The sequence below is a fragment of the Pongo pygmaeus genome, chromosome 20 (genome assembly GCF_028885625.2).
Source record: "Pongo pygmaeus isolate AG05252 chromosome 20, NHGRI_mPonPyg2-v2.0_pri, whole genome shotgun sequence".
In the NCBI taxonomy this organism is placed as follows: Eukaryota; Metazoa; Chordata; class Mammalia; order Primates; family Hominidae; genus Pongo; species Pongo pygmaeus.
In genome coordinates this window covers 41,499,575-41,519,156 of record NC_072393.2, presented here as the reverse complement: position 1 = coordinate 41,519,156, position 19,582 = coordinate 41,499,575, and the positions used below count along the sequence as shown (strand labels likewise).

The 19,582-nt window shown below is 45.7% G+C and overlaps 1 protein-coding gene across 3 annotated transcripts in view; it reads left to right on the top strand.

Moving 5' to 3' along the window:
* Positions 1-19,582, top strand: part of ZNF565 (zinc finger protein 565) — a 37,375-nt gene that overhangs the window by 489 nt on the left and 17,304 nt on the right. For 2 of the 3 annotated variants that reach the window (XM_054462322.2, XM_054462321.2), the window contains exon 2: positions 14,549-14,622. In XM_054462322.2, coding sequence (XP_054318297.1) covers positions 14,614-14,622 — 9 coding nt within the window. In that variant the 5' untranslated portion in view covers positions 14,549-14,613. Of the gene's footprint in view, positions 1-1,039; positions 1,598-3,805; positions 3,984-14,548; positions 14,623-19,582 lie in introns of those variants that run through there. The other variant, XM_054462323.2, reaches the window with a different exon arrangement.

The following is a 19,582-nucleotide window of genomic DNA, read 5'->3' as shown; positions in this document are numbered from 1 at the left end:
TGAGGGGTCTGGGAGTCCTGGGCGGGGCTGGGGCGTGTCCGGATCCTCGGATCTGTGCGCGCAGGCGGGAGCTGGCTGCGGATGCGCGGTTCTGAATGTGTCTTTGTGGCTGTGTGGCTGGGTGTGGGTGTCTGCAACTGTGCACGTGTAACCGCCTGTCTCCAGGGTGTCTGTCTGGTGGTTTTTGTCTAACCATGTGTGATAGAGAGTATCGGGGTGCAGGGTCCTTGGGACCGGGGGTGATACTGCGTGTGTCCCCGTTGTATATGTGGCCTGTTCGCCCTGTTCCTGGGGTGTGAGTACAGTTGTGACTGTGTGACCACTGCGGGTGTGCGGTTGTGATTCGTGTCTCCAAGGTGGGTGCGTGGTTTTGGTTGCGTGACACTGTGGCCGTGTGCAATTGCCTGTGCCTGTGACCGTGTGGTGACGCCGCTTGTATATTCCTGTGTCCCTTGGTGTGTGTGTTTGTGTGTATGTGTGTGGTGCTGTGTATGCGGGAGTGGGGTGCCACTGCTTGTGTGGGTTGCTTGTGTGAGTGTGACTGTGTGTATGTCCACAGTGAAAGTTCAGTTGTGACTGGGTGCCGTAAAGTACCAGTGATGGCGTGTGTCCCCTGAGTGGGTGTGTGACTGTGACTATATGAGGCATTTGTGGGTGTTGATGTGTGGGGCTTGTGACTATACGGGAGTAACTGTATCACAGTGGAGAGTAGATTGTGTGACTGAGTGTGTCTTAGCGGGTGTGTGATGTGACTGGAAAGGTATTGTGACTGGAAAGGTATAGAGGTGTCTGTGATTGTGTCCTGTGTCTCAAGAGTGGATGTAGGGCCGGGTGTGGTGGCTCACATCAGCCCTTTGGGAGGCCGAGGTGGGAGGATCACTTGAGCCCAGGAGTTCGAGACCAGCCTGGCCCGTACAAAAAAAAAAAAATTAATGGCTGGCACGGTGGCTCACACCTGTAATCCCAGCACTTTGGGAGGCCGAGGCGGGTGGATCACCTGAGGTCAGGAGTTCTAGACCAGCCTGGCCAACATGATAAAACCCTGTCTCTACTAAAAATACAAAAATTAGCTGGGCATGGTGGCAGGTGCCTGTAATCCCAGCTGCTCGGGGGGCTGAGGCAGGAGAATCGCTTGAACCCAGGAGGCAGAGGTTGCAGTGAGCTGAGATCGTGCCATCGCACTCCAGCCTGAGGGACAAGAGCGAGACTTCGTCTCAAAAACAAACAAAAAATTAAAAATTATCTGAATGTGGTGGCCTGCACCTGTGGTCCCAGCTACCCGGGAAGCTGAGGTGGGAGGCTCTCGAGCTTGAGAGGTCAAGGCTGCAGTGAGCCGTGTTTGAGCCACTGCATTCCAGCCTAGGTGACAGAGCGAGACCCTGTCTCAAAAAAATAAAAGAGTGGATGTGTGTTTATGTTTGTGTGACACTGACTGTATGCGCAGCACCAAGTGTGCCAGTGACTCTAGTGCTTGACCCATGCAGAACCTTTGAAGTTAGGACAGATTCTGGCCCTGGACAATAGTGACCTCAGCCTTTCTGAGTGACACTGGATTTAGGCAGATGCCTGGTCTTCTCTGACCACACTCCCCTGTATGGTAGGGAAGGGGGATGGTGGTTCAAAAATGACCTGGTTGTTCATGATTCCTTGCTCTTAACCCTTCTCCAAGAAAGGTGCCAAGTTCAAGTACATCAGGTTTTATTCTTATATCCCTGAAATCCTTGTTTTTCAGGACATGCTTTTCTTTCCTTCTGAAACTTCAGAACCACCCCACCACCACCCCACCACCACCCTCACCCCTACCAAAGTAACCTGCTCTCCAGTATTTGCCACAGGAGTAATTTACTGGATGCCTTGGAGATGGACTGGAAGGCCTGTATCCTCCCTGCATACTTCATGTTCTTTTAAATTTTTTTCTTTACTTTTCATTTTGAATTAATTTAAGACTTTAAAATGTTACAAAAATAGAATTCCCATTTACTCTCTTTTTTTTTTTTTTGAGACAGAGTCCCGCTCTGTCACCCAGGCTGGAGTGCAGTGCTGTGATCTCAGCTCACTGCAACCTCCACCTTGCGGGCTCAAGCGATTCTCCTGCCTCAGCCTCCTGAGAAGTGAGATTACAGACACATGCCATCACACCCAGCTGATTTTTTGTAATTTTAGTAGAGACTGGGGAAGGGGGTGTTTCACCATGTTGGCCAGACTGGTCTCGAACTCCTGGCCTCAAGTGATCCTCCTCCCTCAGCATCCCAAAGTGCTGGGATTAGAGATGTGAACCACCATGTCTGGTCTCCATTTTCCTTTTTGTAACTCCTTTGACACGCCTAGCCAATTTTTTGTATTTTTAGTAAAGACAGGGTTTCACCATGTTGGCCATTTGTTTTGTAGAGTCTGCAGTGTAGAATGTTCCTCTCTTTGGGATTGTATGATATTTCCTGTTGATTAAATTCAGATTCTGCCTTTGGAGCAAGAATACTCCAAAAGTGACATACCCTTCTCAGCGCATCATGCCAGGGACCCACGAGGTCAATTTGTTACACTATGAGTGGTATTAATTTTAACCGCTTGGTTAAGACAGTGATTGCCAGATTTCTCTGCTGCAAAGTCACTGTTTTGCCCATTATAATTGATACATGTCTTGTGAAGAAATACTTTAAGCCTATGTGAATATCCCTTTTCTTATCCTACTTTCATCTATTAGTCTTATCCATTGATGACGCTTGCCTGAAAAAGTTGTTACCAGCTATTTGTCAAATGGTGGGGTTTTGGGGTTTGTTTCCATCATCACTTCTATGTTTATTTTTTTCTTCTTCTTTTTTTTTTTTTTTGTTTTTTTTGAGATGGAGTCACCCAGGCTGGAGTGCGGTGGCGCGATCTCGGCTCACTGCAAGCTCCGCCTCCCTGGTTCATGCGATTCTCCTGCCTCAGCCTCCCGAGTAGTTGGGACTACAGGTGCCCGCCATCGCGCCTGGCTAATTTTTTGTATTTTTAGTAGAGATGGGGTTTCACCGTGTTAGCCAGGATGGTCTCGATCTCCTGACCTCGTGATCCACCCACCTCGGCCTCCCAAAGTGCTGGGATTACAGGCGTGAGCCACCGCGCCCGGCCACTTCTATGTGTATTAATTAGAATTGTGTGTGTGTGTGTGTGTGAGTTGGAGTTTGGCTCTTGTTGCCCAGGCTGGGAATGCAGTGGCATGATCTCGGCTCACTGCAGCCTCTGCCTCCTGGATTCAAGCGATTCTCCTGCCTCAGCCTCCCAAGTTTCTGGGATTACAGGCACACACCACCACGCCTGGCTAATAATTGTATTTTTAGTAGAGATGGGATTTCACCATGTTGGCCAGGCTGGTCTCGAACTCCTGACCTCAGGTGATCTGCCCACCTTGGCCTCCAAAAATGCTGGGATTACAGGCGTGAGCCACCTCGCCTGGCCTTATTAATTAGAATCTTACTGTTAGAAAGATATTTTTCTTCTTTCCCATTTATTTATTTACTAAATTATTTCTATAAGTATAGACTGGAATTTCTTCTATAGGTTATAATTTCTTTTATTCTATAGGTTATATATTCATTGCTATCATTTTTTTTTTGCTCAAGTTATCACACATTTGGCCACTGGGAGCCCCTTCAAGTCAATTTCTGTGTCCTTTCAATGTAGCCTCTTTATTTACTATTTTTATTATTTATTTTCTGGCACTGCAAGGTGTTCCACATTGATATGGTACTTTCCCTGCCCCAGTCCTGGAATCTACAGATTTCCCAGGGACCATTGGTTCCTTTTATTAGAAAATGATTTTTTTCAGCCAGGTGTGGTGGCGAGTACCTGTAGTCCCAACTACTCGGGAGGTTGAGGCGGGAGGATTGCTTGAGCCCGGGAGGCGGAGGTTGCAGCAAGCCAAGATTACACCACTGCATTCCAGCCTGGGTGATGAAACAAGACCCTGTCTCAGGAAAAAAAAAAAATGATTTTTTGAAACCAAGGTTAGGTATCTTCATTGCTTCTGAGATGTCATTGCTTCTAGGTTCTCTCAGCTATGAAATATGTTTATATGTATGTATATACAAATAATTCATGAGTTCATATAGTATCTCCAATTTCAGTGCAACACCACAGGGTTCATTCTAGCCTTCTCTCCATTTCCGGTTTTTTGTTTTGTTTTGTTTTGTTTTTTTTCTGAGACAGAATTTTACTTCCCCAGGCTGGAGTGCAATGGTGCCATCTCGGCTCACTGCAACCTCCACCTCCCGGGTTCAAGCAATTCTCCTGCCTCAGCCTCCCGAGTAGCTAGGATTACAGGTGCCCACCACCTCGCCCAGCTAATTTTTTTTGTATTTTTAGTAAAGACGGGTTTTTGCCATGGTAGTCAGGCTGGTCTCAAACTCCTGACGTCAGGTGATCCTCCTGCCTCCACCTCCCAAAGTGCTGTGATTACGGGCATAAGCCACCACCCTGACCTCCATTTCCCTTTTTTTAAATATAATTTTAAGATTTTTTGTAGAGACAAGGGTCTCACTATTTTCCCAAGCTGGTCTCAAGCTCTTGGCCTCAAGTGATACTCCTTCCCTAGCATCCCAAAGTTCTGGGATTATAGATGTGAACCACCATGTCTTGCCTCCATTTCCCTTTTTGTAACTCCTTTCTTTGACATTGAAAAATGTGGCTCACGTTAACCATAATGTGATTTATTTATTAGCCATTATATATATATTAATATATATAAATATATTTGCTCAGTCCTGTGTAAAAAGTAATTTAAGAATTGCTGACTTCCACGTACCATACAGTTCTTTTTGTCTTTAGTCTTACAGTATATAGTGAAAATACAGTTTTCTAAAACTACTTTCTTCCCTAAACCCTTTGTATTCATAATATTTATGTGTAATATAGATGGTTCATTTATCACTGTTTATATTTTATTTTGGGTTCCCCTCACAACCTGGTTGAATTTAATGATTTTTCTGAGTATGTGAAACAATCACATTGTTTTAAAAGTCAGAATCAGACAAAAGGATTTACTGAGGCACTCCTCCATCATTTCTTCTCTCCCAATCCCATTGCCCATTGTTTTTTTTTGTTGTTGTTGTTTTTATTGAGACGGAGTCCTGCTGTGTCACCCAGGCTAGAGTGCAATGGCGCAATCTCGGCTCACAGCAACCTCCACCTCTTGGGTTCAAGCAATTTTCCCACCTCAGCCTCCCGAGTAGCTGGGATTACAGGCATCCTCCATCATGCCCAGCTAATTTTTGTGTTTTTGTAGAAATGGGCTTTCACCAAGTTGCCGCCCGCCTCGGCCTCCCAAAGTGCTGGGATTGTAGGTGTGAGCCACTGCGCCCGGCCCCCGTTCTTTGTTCTTTCTACCCAGTTCCCACTTAACCTATTTCAGTAACCAATAATGTTACTTTCTTGGTTTTATGGTTAAATAAACATAAGAAAGAATTTACCATTTTAGGGTGCAGTGACTTACGCCTGTAATCCCAGCACTTTGGGAGGTCGAGGTGGGAGAATTGTTTGAGCCCAGGAGTTTGAGACCAGCCTGGGCAATATGACGAAACCCCACCTCTACAAAAAATTAAAAACTAGTCAGATGCAGTGATGCACACCTGTAGTCCCAGCTATTTAGGAGGCTGAGGTAGGAGAATCTCTTGAGTCTGGGAGGTCAAGGTTGCAATGAGCTGTGATCATGCCACTGCACTCCAGCCTGAGTGACAGAATGAAACCCTATTTCAAAAAAATAAAAAATAAAAACATTGGGACAAAGGCTTTTGCTAGAGTTTTTACTCAGAGTGGTTGTTTTTTCAGGAAGAGATTACTAAGGTTAAGATGGAGATTCCTGTACCTGTCTAGCTCCCATAACTTGGCCAACTTCTCCCAGCCCCTGAGCCCAGGCCCTTGTGATGTGGGATCCCGGGCCATAAAGGATGTCTGTGAATTGCAGAGACAGGGAACATTTAGTCACGTAGCTTCAAGTTTTACTAGGTGGTGTAGAGATGGCTCAACTTTCCAGAAGGATTTGTACAAAGTTTTGATGTTAGAGCTCTAAAACAGCATGGTTTTGCTGGGTCAGAATCAACTTGTAGGCTGGGCACAGTGGCTCACCCCAGCATTTTAGGAGGCTGAAGTGGGAGGATCACTTAAGGCCAGGAGTTCAAGACCAGACTGGGCAACATATTGAGACCCTGTCTTTACAAAAAATTTAAAAATTAGCCAGGTATAGTGGCGTGCCTGTGGTCTCAGCTACTTGGGAGGCTGAAGTGGGAGAATCACCTTGGCCCAGGAGGCAGAAGCTGTGATTGCGCCACTGCCCTCCAGCCTGGATGAGAGTGAGATCCTGTCCCCGCCCCGCCAAAAAAAAAAAAAAAATTGTCCTGTAACTCATAATTCACATTTTGTTTCACATTATGGGTTTGTGAAAAATCCCTTTGAGACATATAGAGCTGGAATTGGACAGCTCTGCTCTTATTTCTGAAGCTTCCTCTTTTTAAAAATTGCTCTTTCTCATATTGACCAAGCATCTGAGTCTGAATTTTTATCTAGTCAAAGTATAGCCTAATTTGTGTACTGGTTAGGACAGGCTAAGTTATGCTGTGGTGGCAAACAACCCCTGAATCTCAGTGGCTTACAGAGTAACGTTTTATTTCTGCTCATGTACATGCCCGGTGTGGATCAGCAGAGACAGGGTTCCACACCAAAGAAGGCCCGCCACCCTTAGCTGCATCATTTGAAAAACAGATGGTCACCGCGTGTGTGAAGAGAAAAATTGGAGGATTGTGCAGTCTTTCTGGTTTCTGTCTCTAACTGAAGTGACACTTATCACCTCAGCTGAAATTTCATTGGCTAGAGCAGTGCATGGCCCTACCTAAGTGCAAGGGGCTGAAAAATGTCATTTTCTGTGTGCCCAAAACTGGATAATGGTGAAACATTAGTAATGTCTTCCACACTGGCTAAGACCCATTTCTTTTCTTTTCTTTTTGTTGTTGTTTGTTTGGTTTTTTTGAGGCGGAGTCTTGCGACAGGCTGGAGTGCAGTGGTGCGATCTCAGCTCACTGCAACCCCCGCCTCCCGGGTTCAAGCAATTCTCCTGCCTCAGCCTCCCGGATAGCTGGGACTACAGGCATGAACCACTGCACCTGGCTAATTTTTGTATTTTTAGTAGAAACCGGGTTTCACCGTGTTGGCCAGGGTGGTCTCAATCTCTTGACCTCATGATCCGCCCACTTTGGCTTCCCATAGTGCTGGGATTACAGGCGTGAGCCACTGCGCCCGGCCGACCCATTTCTTTTTCTATATGTAGGAAGTTGCTTCTGTAAATTAGATGTGATTTCTTTTTGGAGCAAGGAGGACATCCCTGGACTGTGGAAAGAGGGTTGACAAGGAGCCCGTGCACAAGTGAGCGAGGGGACTGAGGAAGCTGGAAGCCTTTCAGATGAAAGGTCACCTCCTCTGCGTGAGCCAGGACACGCCCCCAAAGGCTTTAGCACAGAGAAAATCAAGCTCCCCTTCAGTATGCAGGTTCCCAAAGGCACCTCACTGCCATTCATGAATCACTCCATTCATAGCTCCTTTTATAATCCAACCCCCCTGTTGAGGAGGATTAATTGTATTACTTATTGTTATAGAATATATGCTTGTCGGGTACAGTGGCTCACACTTGTAATCCTAACACTTTGGGAGGCAGAGGCGGGTGATGACTTGAGTCTACCTTGGTCCACGAGACCAGCCTGGCCAATATGGTGAAACCCCACCTCCACTAAAACTACAAAAATTAGTCAGGCATGGTGGTGCGCACCTGTAATCCCAGCTACTCTGGAGGCTGAGGCAGGAGAATTGCTTGAACCTGGGAGGTGGAGGTTGCAGTGAACCGAGATCACACCACTGCACCCCACCAAAGTGAGACCCGGTCTCAAACACACACACACACACACACACACACACACACACACACACACACACACACGTGTGCGCATGCGCTTTAGGGAAAACCTTGAAAATACAGAAAAAAACAAAGATCCCCCATAACTATATAACCTAGAGACAAATATAAAATTTAATTGAAAATCCTTTTTAGTCTATGTTCTATGCTGCATATACACAAGCATACATGTGTACATATGTATATTTTTCCCGTAAGAATAGGATTACACTACACTTGCTGTTTTGTAACCTACATTTTTCACCTAATGTTATTTATTTTACATCATTACGTCAACAAATAAAGATATGTATCATTTTGTTTATGGTGAAAGTGTTTCCACTATATGGATACACTATAGTTTACTTATTTATTTAATCTTCTTTCCTAGATATTGAAGTTTTCTTTAAATTCACCGTTCCTTTGCCAACTGTGTCTCCATCATATACTCCACACACGTTAATATTTTGGATAGGGTTGGCCAGGGTGCGGTGGCTCACGCCTGTAATCCCAGCACTTTGGGAGGCTGAGGCGGGCAGATCACGAGGTCAGGAGATCAAGACCATCCTGGCTAACACGGTGAAACCCTGTCTCTACTAAAAATACAAAAAATTAGCCAAGCGTGGTGGCAGGCGCCTGTAGTCCCAGCTACTCAGGAGGCTGAGGCAGAAGAATGGCGTGAACCAGGGAGGCGGAGCTTGCAGTGAGCCGAGATGGCGCCACTGCACTCCAGCGTGAGGGAGAGAGAGAGACTCTGTCTCAAAAAAAAAAAAAATTTTTTTTTTGGATAGGGTTTCAGACTTGGAATTGCTTGATCAGGGGCATGTGTGGTTTAATTTCTGCTAATGTTGCCTTGTTGGAAGTTGACACCATCTATAGCTTACCGCCTGTGTCCATTTCCTCGCATCATGCTAGTGTGGAATATCATCCATCTTTTAAATCTTTGCCAAATTGATAACTATAAAATAGTATTTCCTTATTGCTTTTAACATTCATCCCCTTCATTACTAAGGAGGTTTAAGAATGTTTGATAAGTTGGTGGGCCACTTTATTATTTAGCGAATTTCCCATGTATATACCCTTTGCACATTTATCAAAAAATATTGCTATTTTTCTGAAAATTTATTTATTTTATTTTATTTATTATTTTTTTGTTTGAGATGGAGTCTCTCTCTGTCACCCAGGCTGGCGTCAGTGGCACGATCTTGGCTCACCGCAGCCTCTGCCTCCTGGCTTCAAACAATTCTCATGCCTCAGCCTCCCGAGTAACTAGGATTACAGGTGCTCACCACCATACCCAGCTAACTTTTGTATTTTTAGTAGAAACAGGGCTTCTGTTGTTAGGGTCTCTAACTCCTGGCCTCAGGTGATCCGCCCAACTTGACCTTCCAAAGTGCCAGGATTACAGGCGTGAGCCACTGTGCCCCGCCCCTTTTAAATATAAATCAGATTATGCCATTCCTTGGCTTTAAAAGTTTCGTACCTTCCTGTTTTCCTCAAGAATAAAATCCAAAGTTCTTACAGTGGCTTACAAGCTCCTTGTGATCTGGCTTCTAGCTCTCTCTCTGACCCTCTTCCTCTCGCACGTTCCATCCCAGCTGCCCTTGTCTCCTTCCTCTTGTTGATCGAGGAAAGCCTGCTCCTGCCTTCAGACCCTTGCAATTGCTGCTCGTGGTGCGAGGCATGCACTTCCCCAGATATCTGCATTTCTCACTCATCCATTCAGGCTGTGCTTACCTGTCACCTTCTCAGACCACCCTCTCTTCCTCCAAAACTCCCTCTCCCCTTAATCTTCTTTGTTTTTATCTGTAGGACATTTGCCACCTGACATATATATATACGTATGTTGTTGTTGTTGTTGTTTGTGACAGAGTCTCACTCCGTTGCCCAGGCTGGAGTGCAGTGGCACAATATCAGCTCACTACAACCTCTTCCTCCTGCGTTCAAGTGATTCTCTCACCTCAGCCTCCTGAGTAGCTGGGATTACAGGCGTGCGCCACCACACCCAGCTAATTTTTTGTATTTTTAGTAGAGACGGCATTTCACCATGTTGGCCAGGCTGGTCTAGAACTTCTGACCTCAAGTGATCCATGTGCCTCACCCTCCCAAAGTGCTGGGATCACAGGCATGAGCCACTGTGCCCGGCCCCACCTGACATATAATTAGGAACATCAATATCATGTCTATGGCCATACCACCCTGAATACTCACATCTCATCTTTTTTCTTTTTTTTTTTCTTCAAATTTTTTGTAGAGATGGGGGTCTTACTTTGCTGCCCAGGCTGGTCTTGAGCTCCTGGCCTCAAATTATCCTCCTGCCTTGGTCCCTCAAAGTGCTGAGATGACAGGAGTGAGCTACTGTGCCCAGCCCTCAATCCCATCTATCTCCGTATGTCAGTGTTTGTTGGTTGTCTCTTCCCATAGGATGTGAGATCCAGCCAGGCACAATGGCCCACACCTGTAATCCCAGCACTTTGGGAGGCTGAAGTGGGCAGATCACTTGAGGCAGGAGTTGAAGACCAGCCTGGCCAACATGACAAGACCCCGTCTCTACAAAAGTTACAAAAATTAGCAGAGCATGATGGTGCATGCTTGTAATTCCAGCTACTTGGGAGGCTGAGGCAAAATAATTGCTTGAACCCAGGAGGTGGAGGTTGCAGTGAGCCGAGAGCCCGTCAGTGCACTCCAGCCTGGGTGACAGAGCAAGATTTTATCTCAAAAAAAAAAAAAAAAACCAGAATGTGAGATCAACTGGGATAGGGACTTGAATTATTTTCTTTCCTCGTTCCTAGAACAGTGCCAGTTGACATAGAAGCCCAGTAAATATGAAAGAATTCTGACTTCCTTTTCTCTGCCTCCATATCTATCAGATGCCAGAGACTGTTGATTTAATCTCATCTACATTTTGAATTCATCTCCCTCCTCCTCTTTTCTGCTGCCAGTGTCCTGGGTCAGGCCCTCTTTGTTTGCCTGAAAAAGTACAAGTACCTCTCAGTCAATCTTTCTGACTCCAAGGTTACACCTCTCCAAAATAACCTGGCCATATTTGTCCTGTCATTGCTGTCTTTAAATTCTTAGGTTGCCTTCCATTTCATTAATAAGTGAAAACCTACTTTTTCTTTCTTTTTCGTTTTGGAGAAAGAGGCTCACTCTGTTCCCCAGGCTGGAGTGCAATGGCGTGATCTCGGCTCACTGCAACCTCTGCCTCCTGAGTTCAAGCAATTCTCCCTGCCTCAGCCTCCCGAGTAGCTGGGATTACAAGTGCCCACCACCATGCCAGCTAATTTTTGTATTTTTAGTAGAGACGCGGTTTCACCATGTTGGCCAGGCTGGTCTCAAACTCCTGATTTCAGGTGATCCACCTGCCTCAGCCTCCCAAAGTGCTGGGATTACAGGCATGGGCACCGTGCCCGGCTGAAAACCTACCTTTTTTAAAAAAATAGAGATGAGGGCTCACTATGTTACCCAGGGTGGTTTCAAATTCCTGGGCTTAAGCGATCGACATACCTCAGCTTCCCAAAGAACCTAACTTTTATGCATCAGCCTGTATTTATTGGTCACCTATGTCCTCCAGACACTGTGGCAAGAATGATGGTTAGAGTGATGATCAGACCCACTGGTCCTTGCCCTCATAGTTTTTTCATTCATACATCTTCATTTTCTTTCCTTTTTTCTTTTTTTTTTTTTTTTTGAGACAGAATCTCGCTCTGTGGCCCAGGCTGGAGTGGAGTGGTGCGATCTTGGCTCACTGCAACCTCCTCCTCCCAGGTTCAAGCAGTTCTCTCGCCTCAGCCTCCCGAGTAGCTGGACACCGGCATGCACCACCATGCCTGGCTAATTTTTGTATTTTTAGTAGAGACGGGGTTTCACCATGTTGGTCAGGCTGGTCTCAAACTCCTGACCTCAGGTGATCGGCCCACCTCGGCCTCCCAAAGTGCTGGGATGACAGGCATGAGCCACCACACCTGGCCTATACACCTTCATTTTCTAACCCCTGATGTCATCTCCAGCATTATCTGCCTCTAGATTCTAGAGCTAATTAAGTTTAAATTTAGATTAATTAAAATAAAATAAAAAGTTTAGTTTCTCAGCCATACTAGCCACATTTCGTATGCTCAGTAGCCACCTATGACTACAATATTTACAGCACAGATTTGAAGATTTCCATCATCACAGAACGTTCTTTGGACAGCACTGGTCTAGACCTTTCTTCAAACTACACAACTCATTCCAAATCATTCTCAGTCTCCCAAATACACCATTTGCTTTCAGTCCAGTGTTTTTGCCACTGAATTTCACTCTACTCACAATATTCTCTGTCCCTTTTTTGCCTATTAAACTTCCCTGAGGTTTCAGAACCCAATTCCTATTCTACATTTTACAGAAAAGTTTTCTTGACATCATCCCCATTGATTAAGTTAGTCTTCCTTAGCTGGGCTCGGTTGCTCACACCTGTAATCCCAGCACTTTCGGAGGCCTAGGTGGGCAGATCAGTTGAGCTCAGGAGTTCAAGACCAGCCTGGCCAACATGGCAAAACCCAATCTGTACCAAAAATGCAAAAATTAGCCAGGCGTGGTGGTGCATGCCTGTGGTCCTAGCTACTTGGGAGGCCGAAGTGGGAGGATCGCTTGAGTATGGGAGGCAGAGGTTGCAGTGATCTGAGATTGTGCCACTGCACTCCAGCCTTGGTGACAGAGTGAAACCCCATTTCACACACACACAAAAAAGTATTTCTTTTGACACACCCCCTACAGGAAGCTTCTTGGACCTCTAATTAGATCAGATTTAATACCCTTGTTAGGCCAGGCACGGTGGCTCATACCCTGCTAACCCCAACACTTTGGGAGGCCAAGATGGGCGGATCACCTGAGGTGGGGAGTTCAAGACCAGCCTGGCCAACATGGTGAAACTGCGTCTCTACTAAAAATACAAAAAATCAGCCGGGTGTAGTGGCGTGCACCTGTACTCCCAGCTACTCGTGAGGTTGAGGCGGGAGAATCCCTTGAACCTGGGAGGCAGAGGTTGCAGTGAGCTGAGATCGCACCTCTGCACTCCAGCCTGGGCAACAGAGTGAGACCCTGTCTCAAAAGGAAAAAAGAACCCTCCTTAAAACTCTGACTTCTCGAGAATTCCCTTGAGATGTGTACCATTCACAGGACTTCAGACTCAGCAACTGCCAGCCTCACAGTCAATGGGGAAGTGATGTTCTGCAGAAAAGCAGTAGATGGTCGGAAGGTAGTGAGTTATCTCCATTGATTGTTCACAGTCAGTTATGAATTGAACTCCTTGTTCTATTCTTCCCCCTCTTCTCACTACTGTACTTTTTTTTTTTTTTTTTTTTTTGAGACAGAGTTTTGTTTTTGTTGCCCAGGCTGGAGTGCAATGGTGCAATCTTGGCTCACCACAACCTCTGCCTTCCGGGTTCAAGCAATTCTCCTGCCTCAGCCTCCCGAGTAGCTGGGATCACAGGCATGTGCCACCACGCCCCGCTAATTTTTTGTACTTTTAGTTGAGACGGGGTTTCTCCATGTTGGTTAGGCTGGTCTAGAACTCCCGACCTCAGGTGATCCACCCGCCTTGGCCTCCCAAAGTGCTGGGATTACAGGTGTGGGCCACCGCGCCCAGCTGTCTAGTCTTAAAAAAGAATGAAAGCAGTAGGGAGGGCTCAGATGAGAAATAAAGAGTGCTGGGCCAAGAGGCTTCTAGAAATTGACTTCCCATGGAGGGCAGTACTCTGGATGTGCGGGTATGCAAGCAAGATGCCTATATTACTGAGGCTTTCTTGCTCCTGTCTGGTGAGTCTAGCTGGGGCTAGAGGCATTGACAGAACCTATGGTATGCATGGTGTAGTCCCATTTTGGACTTGGAAGGAGGAAGTAGAGCCAGTGAGATGCCCAGGAGGTTTTGCCTGTTGAGCCCAGAGAAGCTAGAAGACTTCGTTTAGGGATGTCTTTTACTCAAGATTTGGCCTGCATAGATGGTCTGTGTTCCTAGCCTGATGGTGCTGTCCTCATCCTTAGGGGTCAAGTGAGTGGGTCTGAGTTGTAAGATCCTTGCTGTAATTTGGAGCAGGTGGGAGCCTTTTAGGCCCCATCTAGGGCCAAGTTGAGCATCACTAAGATAGGGGACTGCATCAGCTGTAATCCCTCCCTTGGTGGTGCCTGGGTTCTGTGTCAGTGCTGGAGCACATCTGCCTTAAACCATCTTTCTGCTTTTGGGTTCCTTACTGTTTAGGAAGGGACTGGGTATTCTTAATGCTGCAGTTTGTTGTTGTTGTTGTTGTTGTTGTTGTTTTGTTTTTTGTTTGTTTGTTTGTTTTGAGACTGAGTCTCGCTCTGTTGCCCAGGCTGGAGGGCAGTGGTGCAGTCTCGGCTCTCTGCAACCTCCACCTTTCAGGTTTAAGTAATTCTCGTGCCTCAGCCTCCCAAGGTGCTGAGATTACAGGCGTGAGCCACCATGCCTGGCCAACTCTGTAGTTCTTAATGGTAGTTCTTGTGTGGTAGGACATGGAGAGGTGGGAGAAGCAGATCCGAGACATTGGAAGTACAATTCTTTTAAGCTCATCTATTTGGGAGTGCTGAGGCAAGCTCGGTTTATCAGAGGTTACCCCATCTCCCCCCATTTTGCTTTTTCAGGACTCTGCACTTGTCCAAGAGAAGAATCCAGAGAAATCAGAGCAGGTCAAATAGTTCTAAAAGCCATGGCCCAGGTATGTTGAAATTCCTTCTATCCTTAGAATGATCTGTCTTCCCGCCAGATTATATGGACACTGTGTTCTTTATCCTGGAACTTCCCTGTATCTTTCTCACAGTTGGTCCATTCCAGGAGATGAGTGATGGTGCCCAAGTCCCTTGGTGGCCCTCTCCTCTCCAGCATTGTCCACGTGTCTGTAGTCCTCTTAGCAGAGCATAGGCTGGGCGTGGTGGCACATGCCTGTAATCTCAGCACTTTGGGAGGCTGAGGCAGGCAGATGGCTTAAGGCCAGGAGTTTGAGACCAGCCTGGACAACATGGTGAAACCCCGTCTCTACTAAAAATACAAAAATTAGCCGGGCGTGGTACCACACACCTGTAGTCCCACCTACTCAGGAGGCTGAGGCAGGAGAATCGTTTGAACCCAGGAGATGGAGGTTGTACAGGGAGCCAAGATTTCCCCACTGCCCTCCACCCTGGGAGACAGAGCGAGACTCTGTCTAAATAAATAAATAAATAAATAAATGCTCTTAGCAGAGCACCAGTACAGTAGAAATACCTTCTTTTGAGAGAAATATGAGAGTCTCCCTTATCATAACTGTGGTTGAATGGGGCCAAAGATGAAATAAAATAGTTTCATCTTTTCCATTGTCTTGGGTGGTTTCTTTCTTCTGTGTTTTTGTGTTGTTTCGTTTTTTGAGACAGGGTCTCGCTGTGTCACCCAGACTGGAGCACAGTGGTGCAGTCATGGCTCACTGCAGCCTCAACCTTCTGGGCTCAAGCAGTCCTCCCACCTCAGCCTCCAAGTAGCTAGGACAACAGCCACATGCCACCACTCCCAGCTAATTTTTTAAGTTTTTGTAGAGACCAGGTCTCACTGTGTTGCCCAGACTGGTCTCAAACTCTGGGGCTCAATCGATTACCCTCCTAGTACTGGGATTACAGGCATGAGCCACTGCTTTATTCTTTATTCTATTTTTAAATGTCACCCCCTCTTTAAAAAGTCACATTTAATGCTGTCAAAAATATATATATATATATATGGCTGGACGCAGTGGTGGTGGGTGCCTATAATCCCAGCTACTTGAGAGGCTGAGGTAGGAGAATCACTTGAACCTAGGAGGCCGAGGTTGTCATAAGCAGAGATCACCCCACTGCACTCCAGCTTGGGCGACACAGCGAGACTCTGTCTCAGAAAATATATATATAGGCCGGGTGTGGTGGCTCATGCCTGTAATCCCAGCACTTTGGGAGGCCGAGGCGGGTGGATCACGAGGTCAAGAGATCAAGACCATCCTGGCCAACATGGTGAAACCCCGTCTCTACTAAAAATACAGAAATTAGCTGGGTGCGGTGTCAGGTGTCTATAGTCCCAGCTACTCAGGAGGCCGAGGCAAGAGAATCGCTTGAACCTAGGAGGCAGAGGTTGCAGTGAGCCAAGATTACACCACTGCACTCCAGCCTGGGCGACAGAGTAAGACTCCGTCTCAAAAAAAAAAAAAAATTCCAACTTTCTTTTAGTTGGCCAGTCATTAAAGATATTTACAAAAATGTAAAACAATGCCACTAAATTTTTTGATTTTGACAATAGAGTTATGTTTCATAAAATGTATGTTACTGATATTAACAGGTAACAGGTTTATTTGTTGTTAAAATATTTTTAAAATTTCTCAGCTGGATGCAGTGTCTGATACCTGTAATCCCAGCACTTTGGGAGGCTGAGGCAGACAGATCACCTGAGGTCAGGAATTCGAGACCAGCCTGACCAACATGATGAAACTCTGTCTGTACTGAAAATACAAAAATTAGCCGGGCATGATGGCACATGTCTGTAATTCCAGCTGCTCAGGAGACTGAGGCACGAGAATCACTTGAACCTGGGAGGCAGAGGTTGCAGTGAGCCAAAATTGCATCACTGCACTCCACACTGGCTGATAGAATGGGACTCTGTCTCAAAAAAAAATTAAATTTGTTTCTTTTAATTTCTAAGGTGGGAAAATGTTGATAGATATAACCATCATTAAGAAAAGTTCTGGCCAGACCCAGTGGCTCACCCTGTAATTCCAACACTTTGGGAGGCTGAGGTAGGAGGATCGCTTGAGACCAGGAGTTCAAGACCAGCTGGGACAATGTAGTGAGACCCCATCCCTACAAACAAAAATTTAAATTTAAATTTAAAAACACAAAGTTAGGCATGGTGGCTCACGCCTGTAATCCCAGCACTTTGGGAGGCCAAGGCAGGGGAATTACCTGAGCTCAGGAGTAGAAGACCAGCCTGCACAACATGGCAAAACCCTGTCTCTACAAAAAATATGTATATATGAAATTTAGCCAGATGCAGTGGCATGCCACCTGTAGTCCCAGCTACTCAGGAGGCTCAGACAGGAGAATCTCTTGAGCCTGGGAGGCAGAAGTTGCAGTGAGCGGAGATCACGCCACTGCACTGCAGCCCGGGCGACAGAGTTAGACCCTATCTCAAAAAAAAAGAGAAAGAAAGAAATTCATTTAAAAGGGTGTTATGTTTTACCCAGTATGAGGGTGTTTGCAATAGAAGCCCACAGCCTTCTCTCTCCACATAGACATGGTAGGAGTTGTAGTGATTGGTCTTGGTCTCTGTTTGTGGTAACATCTGTTTTGTGAGACTTTTAGGAAGGGGGCTGTGATTGGGAATTTTAGTGACAGAACACTTCAGTCTTGCAAGGATATGTATGAGAGATGAATAACCATAAAATGGTCCATTTTTAGGTTGAACATATGTGTTTGTTGTGGGCCACATTTATGTAACTCAGGTATACTCTCCATCAGCTTTCTGATTTCAGGAGCAAGGAAAAGTGGACAGTGAAGGAATGTGAATATTAGCAAGCATATAATAAACCCTGAAGATTTTACACATCTTATGTTTTTAAATTTTTTTAATTTTTAATTTTTGTCAGTACATGGTATATATATTTATGGAATACATGAGATGTTGTGATACAGGCATGCAGTGTGAAATAAGTGCATCATGAAGAATGGGGCATCCAACCCCTCAAGCATTTATCCTTTGAGTTACAAACAATCCAATTACACTCTTTATTTTAAAATGTACATTTAGGCTGGGCATGGTGGCTCACGCCTGTAATCCCAGCACTTTGGGAGGCCAAGGCAGGTGGATCGCTTGAGATCAGGAGTTCAAGACCAGCCTGGCCAACATGAGGAAACCCCATCTCTACTAAAAAATACAAAAATTAGCTGGACATGGTGGTGGGCGCCTGTAATCCCAGCTACTCTGGAGACTGAGGCAGGAGAATGACTTGAACCCCAGAGCAGAGGTTGCAGTGAGCCGAGATCATGCCACTGCACTCCAGCCTGGATGACAAAGCAAAACTCCATCTCAAAAAAAGAAAAAGTACAATTAAGTTCTTATTGACTATATAGTCACCCTGTTGTGCTATCAAATAGTAGGTCTTATTCTTTCTATTTTTTGTACCCATTAATCATCCCCACCTCCCACTCACCCTCCCTCTACCCTTCCCAGCCTTCAGTAATCATCCTTCTACTCTCTATGACCATGAGTTGAATTGTTTTGATTTTTAGATCCACAGATAAGTGAGAACATGCAGTTTGTCTCTCTGTGCCTGCTTACTTCATGTAGCATAATAACCTCCAGTTCCATTCATGTTGCAGATGACCAGATCTCATTCTTTTTGTGGCTGAATAGTACTCTATTGTGTATATGTACCACATTTTCTTTATCCATTCATCTGTTGACAGACACTTGGGTTGATTCCAAATCTTGGCTATTGTGGACAGTGCTGCAGCAAACATGGAGTGCAGATATCTCTTCGATATACTGATTTCCTTTCTTTCTTTCTTTTTTTTAAACGGAATTTCATTCTTGTTGCCCATGCCGGCAGTGGTGCAACCTCTGCCTCCCGGGTTCAAGCAATTCTCCTGCCTCAGCCTCCCAAGTAGCTGGGATTACAGGCGCACACTGCCACGCCCAGCTAATTTTTTGTATTTTTAGTAGAAATGGGGTTTCACCATGTTGGCCAGGCTGGTCTCGAACTCTTGACCTCAGGTGATCTGCCCGCCTTGGCCTCCCAAAGTGCTGAGATTACAGACGTGAGCCACCACACCTAGCCTACTGATTTCCTTTCTTTTGGGTATATACCCAGCGGTGGTATCACTGGACCACAGGGTAGCTCCATTTTTAGGTTTTTGAGGAACCTCCAAATTGTTCTCCATAGTGATTTTACTAATTTACGTTCCCAACAAAGTGTACAAGGGTTCCCTTCTGTTCACATCTTAACTAGCATTTGTTATTGCCTCTCTTTTAGATATAAGCCACTTTAATGTACACATCTTAATTAAGCTAAGCGCACGAAAATAATGGAATCAACGTGTCTTACAAGACATAACATACAATATTATGCAACCAATAACAGTCTGTCTTTCTGCCTGCCTGCCCTCCTTTCTAACTTCCTTCTCTCTTCCTTCTTTCATTCTTATTTATTTATTTATATTGTTTTTGAGATGGGGTCTTGCTCTGTCGCCCAGGCTGGAGTGCAGTGGCGCAGTCTCGGCTCACTGCAACCTCCACCTCCTGGGTTCAAGTGATTCTCCTGCCTCAGCTTCCCTAGTAACTGGGACTACAGGCATGCACCATCACGCCCAGCTAATTTCTTTTTTGGGGGTGTTGTTGTTGTTGTTGTTGTTGTTGTTTGAGACAGAGTCTCGCTCTGTCACCCAGGATGGAGTGCAGTGGCACGATCTCAGCTCACTGCAACGTCTGCCTCCGGGGTTCAAGCTATTCTCTTGCCTCAGCCTCCCAAGTAGCTGGGATTACAGGTGTGCACCACCACGCCTGGCTAATTTTTTTGTATTTTTAGTAGAGACAGGGTTTTGCCATGTTGGCCAGGCTGGACTTCTTTTTTTTTTTTTTGAAACAGAGTTTCACTCTTGTTGACCAGGCTGGAGTGTGGTGGCACGATCTCA